A 14,189-nucleotide genomic window follows, 5' to 3' on the forward strand; every position below is an offset into this window, starting at 1 on the left:
GCAGCAGGTACTATACGGTGTGAAGTCCCTTTGGATTACAGAATATGAGCTGTCCTCTAAATTGTAGCTAATATTGCCAGCTTTAACCTGTGAGGAGAAATGCCAGTAAACGCTGCCATACAGGCTGACAGCCAGCAAATGTTGTTTACCGCACTAACACATGCTGTTCGACTGGTCCTCCCTTTGGGCGCTGTGAGTGTGTATGTGTGCGCCTCTGTGAATGTTTACCAAATTCGCCTTGATTTAATCTCCCTCTTTGCCTGCGTCTGATGTATTTCTTTATCGGAAAGCGACCGGCATAGTGCGCCGGCGTGTGGGGTGCACCATTTTTTTTTTTCACATTTGAATAATTTTCAGAACCCTCTTTTCTGCAGCTGCTGCCTTACCTTGTGTCGCGAGCCGATGCTTTTGCGCGGCGTGTGCAAGGGCCCGTATCAGCTCCACATCCACCTGCATCCCCCCCAATGAGCACCACCTCCAGTAATGTCACGACTATAGTATCAGTTCAGGTTAAATATCAAGATGTATCATTTCATTTGCTTTGCGTCACCTCTACAAAGTCTCAAATGGAAAAAAATTTTGATATTCATACAAAAAAAAAAAAAAAGTACACCGCTTGGCATGGGGAGTTCGGGCACTTTTTTTTTTTATTACTGAGACAATTGGCTTTGTGTCAGCATTGCTTTAAGGCAGCAATAAGTGACATTCACGCAAACAGTCACTGGAGAGTGGTGGCGAATTGTCTCACTTCCTGTACTAGGGGTTTTCAACACCGGTGAAGAATTATAAAAAAAAACTAAAACAATCTCTTTAATCCATAACTGATATCCATCCAAGCTGAATAAATTCCCCGAATTCCAAGCTTATGAAAATTCACCGCCACTATTGCTTGAGTCAGTTTAGAAAATGACTTCAAATCACAACCAAGACACATCCGTTTTAAGGCGGCCCATTCCATCCTATTCCACCTTTTAAAAATAATTTTTTCAAATGCATTTATTTTTGTCACTGCTTTTGTTACTTTTATTTTTTCTATTTTCATTCTTTCTTTTACGTCTGTTTTTGTGCATGTGTTTATGTCTGTATGTCGTCGTTGCATGTCAAGTAAGGCACCTTAAATAAAATGTATTAATATGATCATTATAATTATCACTAATAATAATATCAATAATAATGAATAACAAGAGATAATCATAATAACTTCTGGGTTGCTTATGTGATGGAGGTGGGTGGTTCTTAACACTGTGCTGCTCTTAATTTGTTGTCTGTCTGCAAATGTTTATTTTGCAAAAAACAGTCCAATGCAGAGCGTTACGTGAAGGATGCCTTTCAGTGGATGGTGCCGTTCCTACACCGCTGTGAGAAACAAAAGGAGGGAGCTGCAAAGTCTCTGCTCAGGGAGTTCCTGGTCGACCTGGCTGTGCGGGACCTCGCCTTACCCCTCAAAATCTTCCAGCACTCCAAACCTGATGTATGGCTCAGAACATGGGGTTGGGGCGGGGGGTCGGGGTCTTGCACCGTGTTATACATGAATGGAGCGACGGCAGATTGAAAGCACACATTACATTTCCGGTTCGGCTGTTTACACTATGTCAGGGCCAGTGCCGCGGCCCTTTAGCGCTTTAAAAGTCAAATTTATGACCCATTAGAGCACAGCCAAGGGCAGGTCTGCTAACTATTGAAAAACCTGCACTCCTGGGAGTCGGGGGGGGTTCACATACATGCGGAGCGACACGGGACATTGGTTTATGCGGACTTCAGGGTCAATCATGAATTGATATTCACATTCTGACCCGACGCGGCCGAATCTCCTCTTTAATTGCTCTCCGTCTCTCCTACAGTGTCAGCAGAAGATTATTGGGGACCCTGACCAGCTGATGGCGGTCGCTCTGGAGTGCATCTACAGCTGCGAGCGCGACGACCAGCTCAGCCTGTGCTACGACATTCTGGAGTGTCTGCCGCAGAGAGGCTTCGGGTTAGAGGCAAAACATATTAGTGGCATTTTAAACGCTCCCTTTCCCTAACACACACACACACACACACTTTTATATCAATTCAACAAAAATCTGAATTATCATTAATTTATTGTTGATCTATGTAAGCATGACACGTGCGATGACATTTAGTTAGTGAGTAAGCTTCTGCTGTTCTAGCTGAATGTGTACTGATCCCACCTGACCTACGTTTTTTTCCCCATCCCTATGCCCTTCTCCTCACTCCCATCAATATACCCGGCCACTTTGTCTTTTCCGTCTCCCTTCTTCGCTCTCGTTCATTTTGATCTCTGACTCCGAGGAACCATCAGTAACCTCCGGCTAGTCCGTTTCATCCCCTCCTCCGCCGCCACCACCACCGCTGTCTTCTGCGGTGTATTTTATTTCACGTGGCAAGAGGCCCCGTCCCTTAAGCGCCCCCTGGGGACCTTGTGAGATTGCAGTTCATTTGAAAGAGACTGAATGATAGTCATAGCGAAGTACGCACAGAAATGAAATGTAGTGAAGGAAAAACTGGTAAAATAAAACCAACAACGTATCACAGTAAATTAATTCAAAACAGTTCCTACACAAACATGTTTTTTTTTATTTTTATTTATTTATTATTTTAATTTTTTCTTTGAATTCAATGGTTCAAATGAAACAACTTCACTTCTATACAATGGAAATTTTTTCCGTCCGCCTGCCTCACCTGCACTGCGGTTTACTGCGCTTCAATCGTATTCACTTCCACCACGCAATCCGGCAAAGGGGATAAGTGCACCGGTATGCAGTATTTCCGCCCTATTTCGGGCCGACAGCAACCTGGGTGTTGTTGTGTCAAACTGCACAGTGATTAAATGCAACCACAGCTGCTGTTCTAAAGGCTGGTTATTGAGCCTCCTGGTTGCTTTGAGTTTTGTTCCACTCAAACAATCGTTTTATTACTTGCATCTAGCAGACGCCGCTAATTTCTTTTCTCAACTACTTTCATTTCTCATATTATCATAACTGTTGTGAAAAGTGGTCATGCATTTGTTTTTTTTCTCCATGAAAGATTTAAGGGATATTTGTTTTTCGAAGACGCGGGATGCCAACTCAACTGAAATGAACGGGAGATAATTTGTCATGATAATTAAAGTTAAAAAAAAAAAAAAAAGAGATTCAACACTAATAGCCTCGTAACATGTTATGATTCGTAACGTTAATAAGCCCAGTTAGGTTTTTTTATTTATTTATTTGATTGGAATTTAATTTTTATATTTTTTCTGTAATGTATATATTTTTCAAAATGCCACAGTTTGTGGAATGACTCTGCTACTTAAATGGCACTTGCAAAATCTTTCCTCATACCCTTCGCAAGAGTGTCGCAGATTGTAGGAATATCCCTAGGGATTATAATACCCTCTGGATGGTCAACAGAGGTCAAAGCTGCTGATGATAAATGTAAAATGTGGCTCAAACGGGGTCATGGTCAGCTTTGAGAATAAAACAAACAAAAAAAAACAAACAGGTAATGTCCGTTAGCCCTCCCTCTGCTTATGCGATCTGTTGCATTGTTTACTTTTAGCGGTGCAAGGAAACAAAACTATTTGTCACCAGTGTTTTATCAAGCACTGCGATTTCATAATTGAGTACATTTTATGTAATAAAACAGCAGATTTTTATTGTAGTGCTTCATCAGGCACAGCTTTAGTTCTAGATGTAAAGAACCCTGTATTTCATGAAAATAATTATTTTATAAGCTTCCATTCTGTCCTGTTTGGATTAGCGCTGCTGCAAAGATCTGCTGTATATGCACGCGTTTCAGACTTGCTAAAGCCAAAATTGCTATCGCAGCCCAGAATATTAAAGATTTGAGAGCCTGGGGGGGAACAAAACAGGCCTTGGTAAACTCAACCCAATTTTCTTTTCTATCGTTTTTTGGGAAATGGCTTAATTAGGTCTAAATCTGCTCAGAAGAATATGTGTGCATCCACCCTTATACAGAGGGAAATAGAGAAATAGACAAGGGATTAGATGGAGAGAGGAAGGAAATGGAATGAGGGAGGGATGGACAACAGCCCGAAAGGACCCGGGGAGGAATGCAGAAAAGATTCTGGATATGACAAAAATAGTGCAACACATTAACACACACCGTCACTTCCTGGTGCTAGCACACATTCACAGAAGGTTGTTTCACAAGGGTCAGTTCTCCAGGGGTGTGGGGGGGACAGACCAGTCTGACCCAGAATCCTTAGCCCGAAGGCAAAGCATCGTGGGGATTTTATTTTTAGTGTGAAATCAGTGCAACCTCCAAGTGGTCGGCTTTGCGCGCAACCGTTACAGCTGCGAGGCGGCTGTATGCCGACGACTGCGCTTAAAATTCCCGTTTTATTCACATCAATGTACACACTCAGTGACTCTCTTCCATCTGTGTTCTGTGATCCCATAGGCCAGAGACGGACGTCACCTCGTCCCTCCATGATAAGGTGGACAAGCTTGAAAAGCACCTCAGGTATTTGCAAAATTCCAAGCATGTTTGAATTCCAGCTTCTACTGCCGTCTGCCCGTCCTTGCCTAGCGGGGCTTAAACACAAGTTTAATCTTCAGGGAAAAGTCTCCTTTCAGATTTTCAGATGTCGACACTTGCAGCTTGTATCTGATAACTCCTTTGTTTTATTGACACCGTCCTTGTCGTATCTGGTTATGTGCTAGTATCGATGTGAACTGAAAAGAAATGGGGTCAAGTTCGTAGACCTCTGGTGGTCAAGGATCCCTGGATGGATCCATTAAAAAATACTGCTGCTGAAGCCAACAGCGTTCTTCAGCTTCTCTGAATCAGAGGAACCTTTTTTCGTGATAAACTCGGCAGTTTAAGTCAGAAACTTTTCAAAGCGTTCTACTTGTAACCCAGCTTTAAATGGTTACACCCAGAACTGTTTATGTAAATTCTTCACTAAGATATTCCTGGCTTGGGTTCCACAGATATTCTTTCTATCGTGGATGGTTTTACCCAGAACCTTCACGAGGTGTTTTATTCAGAACCTTTCCTCCTCTTTTAAGATTTCATTGGCGTTTTTTTTTTCAATTATTATGAGGGATTCATTTAGAAGCCTTGTTTTTTCTTTGAAGGGTTCTTTGGAACCTTTAGCCTCCAAAGCATCTGAAAAACTCTTCTTAAAATGGTTTCTTCAGAAGCCAGTCGATCTTGGAAGAAAAAAAAAAAAAAAAAGGAAATTTTGTTTTATAATGATACTATCCCAAAGGTGGAAAAATAAATTTCATGAAATACCTCGAATATTTAATAATGACAGTGTGAGTGGCTTTCCCATCCATCTGTTCATCCACCCACCAATCCATATCTGCCCCACCTGTTGTGCATGACTCCTGCTGCATTGTCTTGGCAACACTCTCTTTTTCCTGATGCTTATTACCTGCCGCTCCGATTAATAAAACAAAACAAGAAACTAAAAGCAGGTGTACTTAAATGCATTGTCCACGCATCATATTAAGGGCCCATCATATTTCCCGTGGTATTCAAACAACCCAAGGCAATTTTGCCGTCACAAAATCACCTACATGCCTCTCTTTCTTTCTTTTTCTCTCGCTTTCTCTTTCTCTCTCTCTCTGCTTCTATCTCCTCCTCGCCTCACATAGGGTTGAACATCTGATCAGTTCAGTGATGGGGAGGAAAGAAGGAGGATAAGGTTGAGAGCATGAGAAGGGGGGGAGCCTGAAGGGAATGGGAATTGAGATTATGATGGGAGAGTAGCAGGAAGTAGCAGGAAACGGGAAGGCCTGTGTTACAGTTCAGTGATTGGCCTTTACAGAAGACATCCACACATATTTACACACACATACACACACACACACACACACACACTAAAGGAAACCCAGAAAGTATGCGCATGTATATTTTGTACTGCCGCATTGTGACTCATACCCTCATTCAGATGAATCAGGCGGTAAATGCGACGTGTCTGCTCGCCGAAAGCTGATTTTCAGCTGCTACTACAACTTGCAGGAGTGTGCACACATGGATGTATACACACACACACACGTACACTTGGTAAATCACAAAGTCTTCCACACACATAGTGAAATGTTAACTATCATATTAAAATGCACCATTGGGAACTTTTGCAGTGGCACAAACCTTATTGACATTAGGAATACAATGTTAATCCCCGGAGTGCATACTCATGCATGCAAAAAACACACAAGCTAACGGTTACATCTCAGTAAAGCATCCACGCATTCACACGGTCCTGAACACATACAGGAGCTGCATACACACACTGAAAAGCAGTGTTCTCTAGTCAAGTGCTGAACTTTTCCATCCGCACTGTGTCTCACAAAGGACCTTCTGCTGTCAAAATAATAAACAGCTTGAGTACATACATCTCCTGCCCTTTTCCTACACACTGTCCCCTGGCAGATGCAGGTTTTTATTCTACCATATCTTCTATTCTGGCATTTCCTAATGCAATGGTCCCCGTTGCCCGTCATCCGGTGTCCTCTCAGCTGTGTGGATTAGACTTGAGGTCGTATTTTTTTTTTGGGTTGTCCGCATATTTTATTTCTGTGATAATACACACCTTTCCTTTCTAGCGTGGTGGAGGTTCTGGAGAAGCACGGTTTGCAGAAGCCCATCTCGTATGTGAAGAGCACTCAGACCAGTAGAGAGGAAGCCCACCATCTAATGGTCAAGTTGTGTCGTCATACTGGTCGCAAGTATGAAACTATACAGTGCATGCAATTTGGGAAACTCAGATTCAACTGTACCGGTACTTGTGAACTTCAATGCATTGTGGTATATTTCTGCCTGCTTGTGTTTGTTCAGAAATCCTCCGGTCAGTGAGAATGTTTGGAGAGGTCTACTGCACGATCTGCTGGACATGCAGCAAAATGTCTACAGCTGTTTAAACCCGGAGACATGCCATAAGGTATCGCATATGGCAAAATGCCAAAATTGCATGTTTTTACATTACATTGCATTTGGCAGACGCTTTTATCCAAAGCGACTTACAATAGAGGACATAGGGACTGCAAATACACTTGCAAATACACGATGCACAGGAAATATACAGAACAGTAAGCTTGGGTCAGTGAGTTTTTTTTTTTTTTTTTTGACAAAGACATACACACACACACACACACTGCATAGCTTAACGTGCTGCCTAACCTGATCTGGGGCATCAGCGCAGTAAAAAGTCCTGAAAGAGAACAGTTTTTACCTGTTTCTTGAAGGTTGAGATAGATGATGCTAGTCTTGTTGCTTCTGGAAGTTTGTTCCACCACTGAGGTAGTAGAACTGAGAACAGTTTTGCCTGAGATCGCTTAGAGCGAGCAAAAGGTACTGCTAGTACGTATTACTTAAAAACGACATCCAATTCCATTCATATTCGGTTTTTCTCAACTACATAATATTCATGAGTTTGGAAAAAACACATTCATTTATTTTCATTCTTCATCTTGGGCCATTGCAGGTATTTGTCGAATCCCTGTTGTGTTCTAGCAGTGTGGCTAACATTCGCCTGGCAGGGCAGCTCATGCATTGCTCCAAGGTTTGTTGCTCAACCTATTGAGTATACTCCACTATTGAATATGCATCATGTACGACGCGATCTCTTGACTTTAAATTATTGTTTACAGGTCGGTCAGGATATTCCTGTGAGTTTATCTTTCCGCGGGAAAGGGTATGCCGTGAAGGTAGCCTACGACCACAGTGTGGAGTTAGTGCTGGCCGCGGCAAGGGAATACTTCAACTCTTCCTCGACATTGACGGACCCCTGTATGGACCTGGCCAGGTGAGCGAAAAGACGCATTTTCTTTTCTTTTTTTTTCCATTACGAAGCACCACAACCTAAGACTGATTTTTTTGGCGAAAGCACTTTGCATACCCCACATTATGGGCGTCTCCGTCACATTTAACTCCAGCTTTACATTAAATTGATCAAACTTTGGTACCGTAATTTCCGGTTGCTAAGCCGCGACTTTTTTCACGTAAACAAAGATGCAGCTAATATATGGACTTTTTTGGGTGGGGGACGCTAACTAGCTTCAGGCCGCTAAATCGTTTATCCTCGTCACATCAGACCGATGAAATGACCAGAAAATTCTGTGTCCGTACGACTCCGACACCAAAGGAGACAACTTTGACGGTTTTAGTGCGCAGGAGGGAGCCCGAGATAGCGATCGGCTAGCCGGTGCGGCTTATACTGAGGTGCGCTCAATAGTCCGGAAATTACGGTAATTAGATTTATATTGGACTGTTCTTTAATATGGACAAAAAGGCATTGATATATTGCGTTCAGTGGTAGTTCTGATAAACGAGAAACACAATGTACTCATGTGCGTGGACATTTAATTTGCGCTGCCCATGCGGCTTGACCGGGAAAACCATTTTTACATCATGGCCTGTTATCCCACAATACTGCATTCCGCTAAGACTAAACCGAGTGTAAGTGAACGTATGTGGTGTGAATGCTGGTTTGGAATTTCGGGTATTGGTATGGGGGGGAAAGTGGGCACCTAACCCTATGGTTTAAGTGGGGCAGTAATTGGGTCATCATTCATTTATAGACATGGAAGACACTAGCCCCGCTCCGCATACTTTGACAAGATCATTAATTGTATCCCACCCACTGTGCACACACGTGCACCTGCAGGCGTTTGTTTTGTGTACGATTTGAAGACGTGAAACAGGAAGCGAAGTTGGACCACGTGCCTCTTGAACCGCGATTGATATAATCCATGTCAACTGCCCTCCTGCATTCGCCCTTTTGATTAAAATAGCTGCTCCACAGACACATATTTTACCCCGTGCACATGATATCAGATGAGCACACACTGTGCGTATTCTGGGACACAACCTGCAGCTGTCAGGGTTCCGAACAGATGTGGCCAAAGTCACACATTCATGGAAGGGCAAAGACGCTATATCTTGACATTAATAGGAATCTTCGCAACCACTTTAAAAAAAAAAGCGATCTGACTCGGGATGGATCTGCGCTCAAATATGCATTGAGGAAGAAATACAACAAGGGGTGTTTAAGTATATCACAGAAAGACGGCAAAAAAAAAAAAAAAATCCTAATTGCCTTCATACTAAAGAGCGCTAAACCATGCTTTCATATAAACACACATCGGTCAAATGGTTCAGCAGAATGTAATGAGATGCCTTCAAAAACAGGTACCTATTATTAGCTGACAAAAAGCCCAGATAAACCTGCCGTTCACTCAGTCCCCCCTGCCATGATGCTCATTTCAAATGAACAGCATCGCATAACATAGGCGGAAGGGGGGGGGGATTCCAGTCGCTGAATTTGTCAAGGCTGTAAAACAAATAACCCTGGTTTAAATAGAAAGATGCTTCAAAAACTAATAACTCTTTAGCTTATTGGTCAAAGGTTTGGGTCCGAATGCATATTTTATTGATTAGGTTGGGAGGAATTCGCCTCTCAACTATGGGTGGTGATGCATTTTGATGCACGGCAAAATATTTGGATACCTTTAATATAAATGAAATATTTTCAGTTATAATATTTACACATTTTGATGCACCTTGATTTTACAGCACAAAAAAACCCTAAATAATTCTACACGGTACTTGCAGTCTTTCAAACTTCTTCAAAAGAGATTATACATTGGAGGATTACAGGAGGACAGCAATTTTTTCAGGGTACATTTCTTTAAATTTAAAGCCTCATTAGCCACAGGAAATTCCACAACTAAAGAGCTTTTTTTTGTGCACTTCAATAATGACCTTCAGGAAAAAAAAAAGGAAAAATCACCTCGAGGAATGATTGTAAGTTGTAACATATTTGCATAGCATGGTAATATGTTTGGTATTTATTTTTCCTAACTCTGATTGGAGCCGCTGTCCTCCCAGGCGTGGCCTAGGTGAATTTGTTTATTTCCCATCTACAGAGCAGGGTCCTTGCATGAACTCCAAACTTTTCGGCCAGCAGACAACAAATAACAGGCAGTCAGCACACCGCGAAGGAATATTCTCTGACCTGGAATCAAACAATTATTGGATTAGAATGGGATAACTACCTTTTCATCTGTTTCATTCAGTCGCATCATAAACTTTCATGCCCATGCAGCAGCTATTGGGTGAACAGTTTTTAAGTATTTAGAGAAACATTTGGAGTGTAGAATTTGGATGGGAGTTTTCGTGGATGCCGTAGACCCTCAGTTGTTGCGGGTTTTAATGCAAACATTCAGCCATCAAGCGCTGACCAGGTCATCGGGAGCAACTCGAGATTCAGTTTCTTGCGCAAGGACACGTGACATAAACAGACGGGGAATTGAACCTCCAAACTCCCTGCTTTACCAACTGAGTCAAAGCTTTCCCCATGAAAACTGACATTTTTGTGTTGCATGCAGAAATTGATTGCTCGTGAAATAGTGACAACGTATTGATTTTTAACAAAGAAAACAAAACAAAACCTATAGCTTCATGCTACGGCTAAACTGGCCAATGTTTATCAAAACACATCATCTCTTCTTGTTTTGAGACATTTTTTTTCGGCTTCTCGACTTCTTTGCTGTCTACAATCTTCTCTGACCGTGATGTGGCGTCAACCATCCCTTGCGTGCTGAAATGACTCTCTAATTCGTGATTCCTTTTAAAAGAAAACATTTTTCATCATAAGGGATAAAATATCCAAATACCCTCTTCGCTTTCTTTGAAAAAAATCTGGTTAAAATGATGTAATTCCCCAAGTGTGTTGTGGATTCATGTGCCTTTGTACCCAATTATGATGGGAATCACTTTTAGCATCGTCTGTTTTCAAATCGCCATGATATTGTATAATTTCAACAAATTAAGTGTCATAGCTGTATCACTCGTTTCTCTTTTGTCGGGATGAGTTTCAGGCCTTGATTGCCCTTCGTAATAGGACACGGACGGACATCGATAAGTTCAAGAGGTCAAATTCTGTACAAACGCATTTCATCGACTCTAACATAAGTGTTTATTTTGTGTTTGAGTTAATGTTTACGTTTTTATCTGCAAATATCAGTAGGACAGAGCGACTCTTGAGACAGGAGGCTAAACGTCGCTGTATTTCTTTTTTTTTTTTTTTTTTTGTGTGCGCACTCAACCGCACTCATCTGCAGAGCCAAATGGACCGTCAACAAAAACCCGCTCTCCGTTTGTCAGTCGCCCTTCCACTGATTCTCCTCCACTCCGACTTGCCAGGACAAACCTCTTGTTCCTGGCCAGAGCGCCGGTAATTTTCATTCGAGTGGGATGTTTGTGCAGCGTGTCCTGCTCGCCGTGGGCTCTTTAGAGCGTTACCAATACTGAGTCTGTCAGATGAGTTTGCATTGCTTTCATTAGTTTTGTATATTTTCCTCTTTCTCTCTTGCTGTGTCTGTGAAGGTAAAGTTCTAAGTTTGGCTGTATATATTTATTTTTATTCTGTGTATTCTCTCTGCTCCTAAAAAAAAAAAAAAAGCATTAAATGTAAGATTAACATTTTTTTTCTGCTAGCTTTCTGTCCTTTGAATTTGTTCTCCAAATTAACCTTTTTTGTGGAAGATTCAGGATCCTGGAGCGTGTTTCCCAGCATTTATGGAGCAGATGGTTCCAATGAGCCAGACACACGACACAGCAGACACGCACAGACTGAACAACAAACAACAAAAAAAAAAAGATATTATCGATTGTCTCTCGAACAAAATGTGTTGTGTATTGTAGCTTGCTGAACTGCTGAACAATTACCGGGGTAAAATTGCCCATCTAAAGTAATTGAGCAGGCAGGGATAGATGCACTTAACAGCATGTAAATGTGGGGTTTAAGACCAGAAGAAGCAAAAAATTAATTAGAAACTATATATATCTTTTTTAAAAAAAAACAACAACATTTTTTTAAGTATTAAATCACCATTTATTATAGTTTGGAGCAGCCATACAGCTCACGCATGTCTCATGGGTCACTTGTTGCACAGACAACCTGAGACACCTTTACATTTGTATGTGCTACTTGGATTTCGGGCAGATGCAAGAAGAGCATGCAGGAACCCTTTTGTCTGAAGAGCCGTGCTTGGATTTTTATTTAGCAATTAAAATGTATTATCGATTAATAATCATCAACAAACCCCTGGTAAAATAGAGGGCTGGCAGTATTGATAAACTCACCATCGACTCACACAGGAATGTCTTCAATGGCTGTTAATCAGTTTATAAAGATTTTTATTTTCTTATTAATATTCTTGTTTTCATAATTTTTGGCCTGCATAATTGTAATGAAAAAACAGTGGGGAGTTTTGACTGCATTAACACACACACACACACATTTGGCGCTATGTTACATATGCTTATATGCAGTATATCATTCCGTGATTGAGGTCTTGGTGCTTGCACATATTTGCAAATAGATATACTTTAATCGCCGCTGTATTTAGAGGTTTGCAAATGTCGAACGTTGCGAACTTAATGAACTACACTAACACTGTAAGTTTGCTCTAAACCAGGGTGAAACTAATTTGCACCCTAATCCAATCACATCTTTGTGATTGATCTTATTTTAAAGATCCTTGTGGAGGCTACAGTTTGTAGAGCACTCAGTTTTATATCGAAAGGAGTTCCTAATTAACCATCGTTCCAGGGGAAAAAAAAAAATATTAGGGACACTTCTGCTTAAATCAGCGCACTCAACAGCATCTACAATCATGAAACCCTTCAAAATAAATTTTCTTTTTAAAAGTAGATGGGAAAAACTTGATGAAAAGAGACTATTTTATGGACCTCTTTTCACTCTGTGATCTGTTTACAGTTTATGTTCTCACAATAAATTGTAACTCTCCTCCCTGAGTGAGAAACAGATTAATGTATTCATAGATGGACTCTTTTATGTTGTTTATTTGTGTTTTTCTGCGTCAGGACATGCCTCCAGCTGATCACGGACTATCCACCGGCCATCCAGGAGGAGCTAGATCTGATCAGTGCCCTCAGCCAATTGGAAGACTTCAGCGTCAGCATTTTGCCGCTTCAAGGTAATATAGCGCATTTATTTGGATTCATCACAAAGACACAAATTTGAACATAGATGCTTCATTCGGGGATGTCACCGGTCTGCGATAATATCAAGATCTCATATCATTTATATAAAGTCGCCGAAATTACAAAATAAAAGTGAACGTGACATTATTTAATCGAAAATATGATTCAATTATGAATTCATTCGTGAAAAAGGTAATTTTTCCCACTTTTTCTTTTAATGGTTCATCGATCGAACGAGAATGCATGACAATATATGCGTCATACTTACATAGTACGTATGTATTTACAAACAATTATCCAATCATATCAACATTTTGACATACAGTGCTAGTTTACATGTGTTTATTAGAGAAAAAACTTAATATTCCTTTATAAATCATTTGTTTAAAAGGTCCTATCAACTATTGAACAAACAACAACCAGCCTGTGGATTTAATTGGGACTTGATTGTTTAGATGCTCTGCCCGTGTTTGTGTATTTAACCTTTTTGTTCAAAATCGGGTGTCCAATTTTTTGAAATTCTCCCCCCGTATGTAAACTGGACAGATCAGTATTCTCCACCACCGGCCCTGCATCGCTATTTCTCTCCGGCCGCGTGCACCACTTCCCCGCTGCGGCACTTTCTAGGCACTGCTGTCTTAAAGGAAACGGCACCCGAGCCAGAATGAACCGGCTCGAGCCCCCTCGTCGTCTCACCTCTGAACCGAGGTGTCGTTTGCCTCTGAGGGCTCAGCTGCCCCCTGACACCCCCCCCCCCCCTCCTCCAAACAACACCCCCGACAACTTGCCCGCGTCAAACTGAGCCGCCGGCGAAAAAGCGAAGTGACAGAGGGAGAAATAAGCTACCGTCTTTCCGCTTCTCTTTCTGCCCACCCTTTCTTTCTCAATAGCTCTTATCCTCGATGCCTTTCTTCTCCGACCCCTCGGTGCCCTACTGTCTGCCCACATTTTCGTTGCGCTGCCCCTTACCTGCAAGAGACAACGCGAGCTAGACAGCCTTCAAGAGCAAGTTTCAGAAAGCGATTGGACAAAATACAAAAGGAGCCGCAAGAAAGCAGGGAAAACCTTGAAAGCAAAAAGGAAAGAGGTGCCGTTTTGGACGACTCCGTGTCGATGTTAGGTACCCGATACCTGATGCGTTTTCAATGGTTAGTTTCGGCGTGGCTCTGTATTCCCGTGGTATTTGTTTGTACTGAATAGAGAAAACACACACATAA

At 41.7% G+C, this 14,189-nt stretch overlaps 1 protein-coding gene across 2 annotated transcripts in view; it reads left to right on the forward strand.

Annotated features, from left to right (window-relative positions):
• Window positions 1-14,189, forward strand: part of nbas (NBAS subunit of NRZ tethering complex) — a 167,784-nt gene that overhangs the window by 55,142 nt on the left and 98,453 nt on the right. For both annotated transcript variants that reach the window (XM_086167558.1, XM_086167559.1), the window contains exons 25-32: window positions 1,298-1,471; window positions 1,842-1,975; window positions 4,408-4,470; window positions 6,567-6,689; window positions 6,799-6,901; window positions 7,445-7,522; window positions 7,611-7,765; window positions 12,853-12,965. In XM_086167558.1, coding sequence (XP_086023684.1) covers window positions 1,298-1,471; window positions 1,842-1,975; window positions 4,408-4,470; window positions 6,567-6,689; window positions 6,799-6,901; window positions 7,445-7,522; window positions 7,611-7,765; window positions 12,853-12,965 — 943 coding nt within the window. The remainder of the gene's footprint in view (window positions 1-1,297; window positions 1,472-1,841; window positions 1,976-4,407; window positions 4,471-6,566; window positions 6,690-6,798; window positions 6,902-7,444; window positions 7,523-7,610; window positions 7,766-12,852; window positions 12,966-14,189) is intronic.

This window comes from Fistularia commersonii, chromosome 20 (genome assembly GCF_037954325.1).
Source record: "Fistularia commersonii isolate RoL2024-O1a breed Wild chromosome 20, RoL_Fcom_v1.0, whole genome shotgun sequence".
In the NCBI taxonomy this organism is placed as follows: Eukaryota; Metazoa; Chordata; class Actinopteri; order Syngnathiformes; family Fistulariidae; genus Fistularia; species Fistularia commersonii.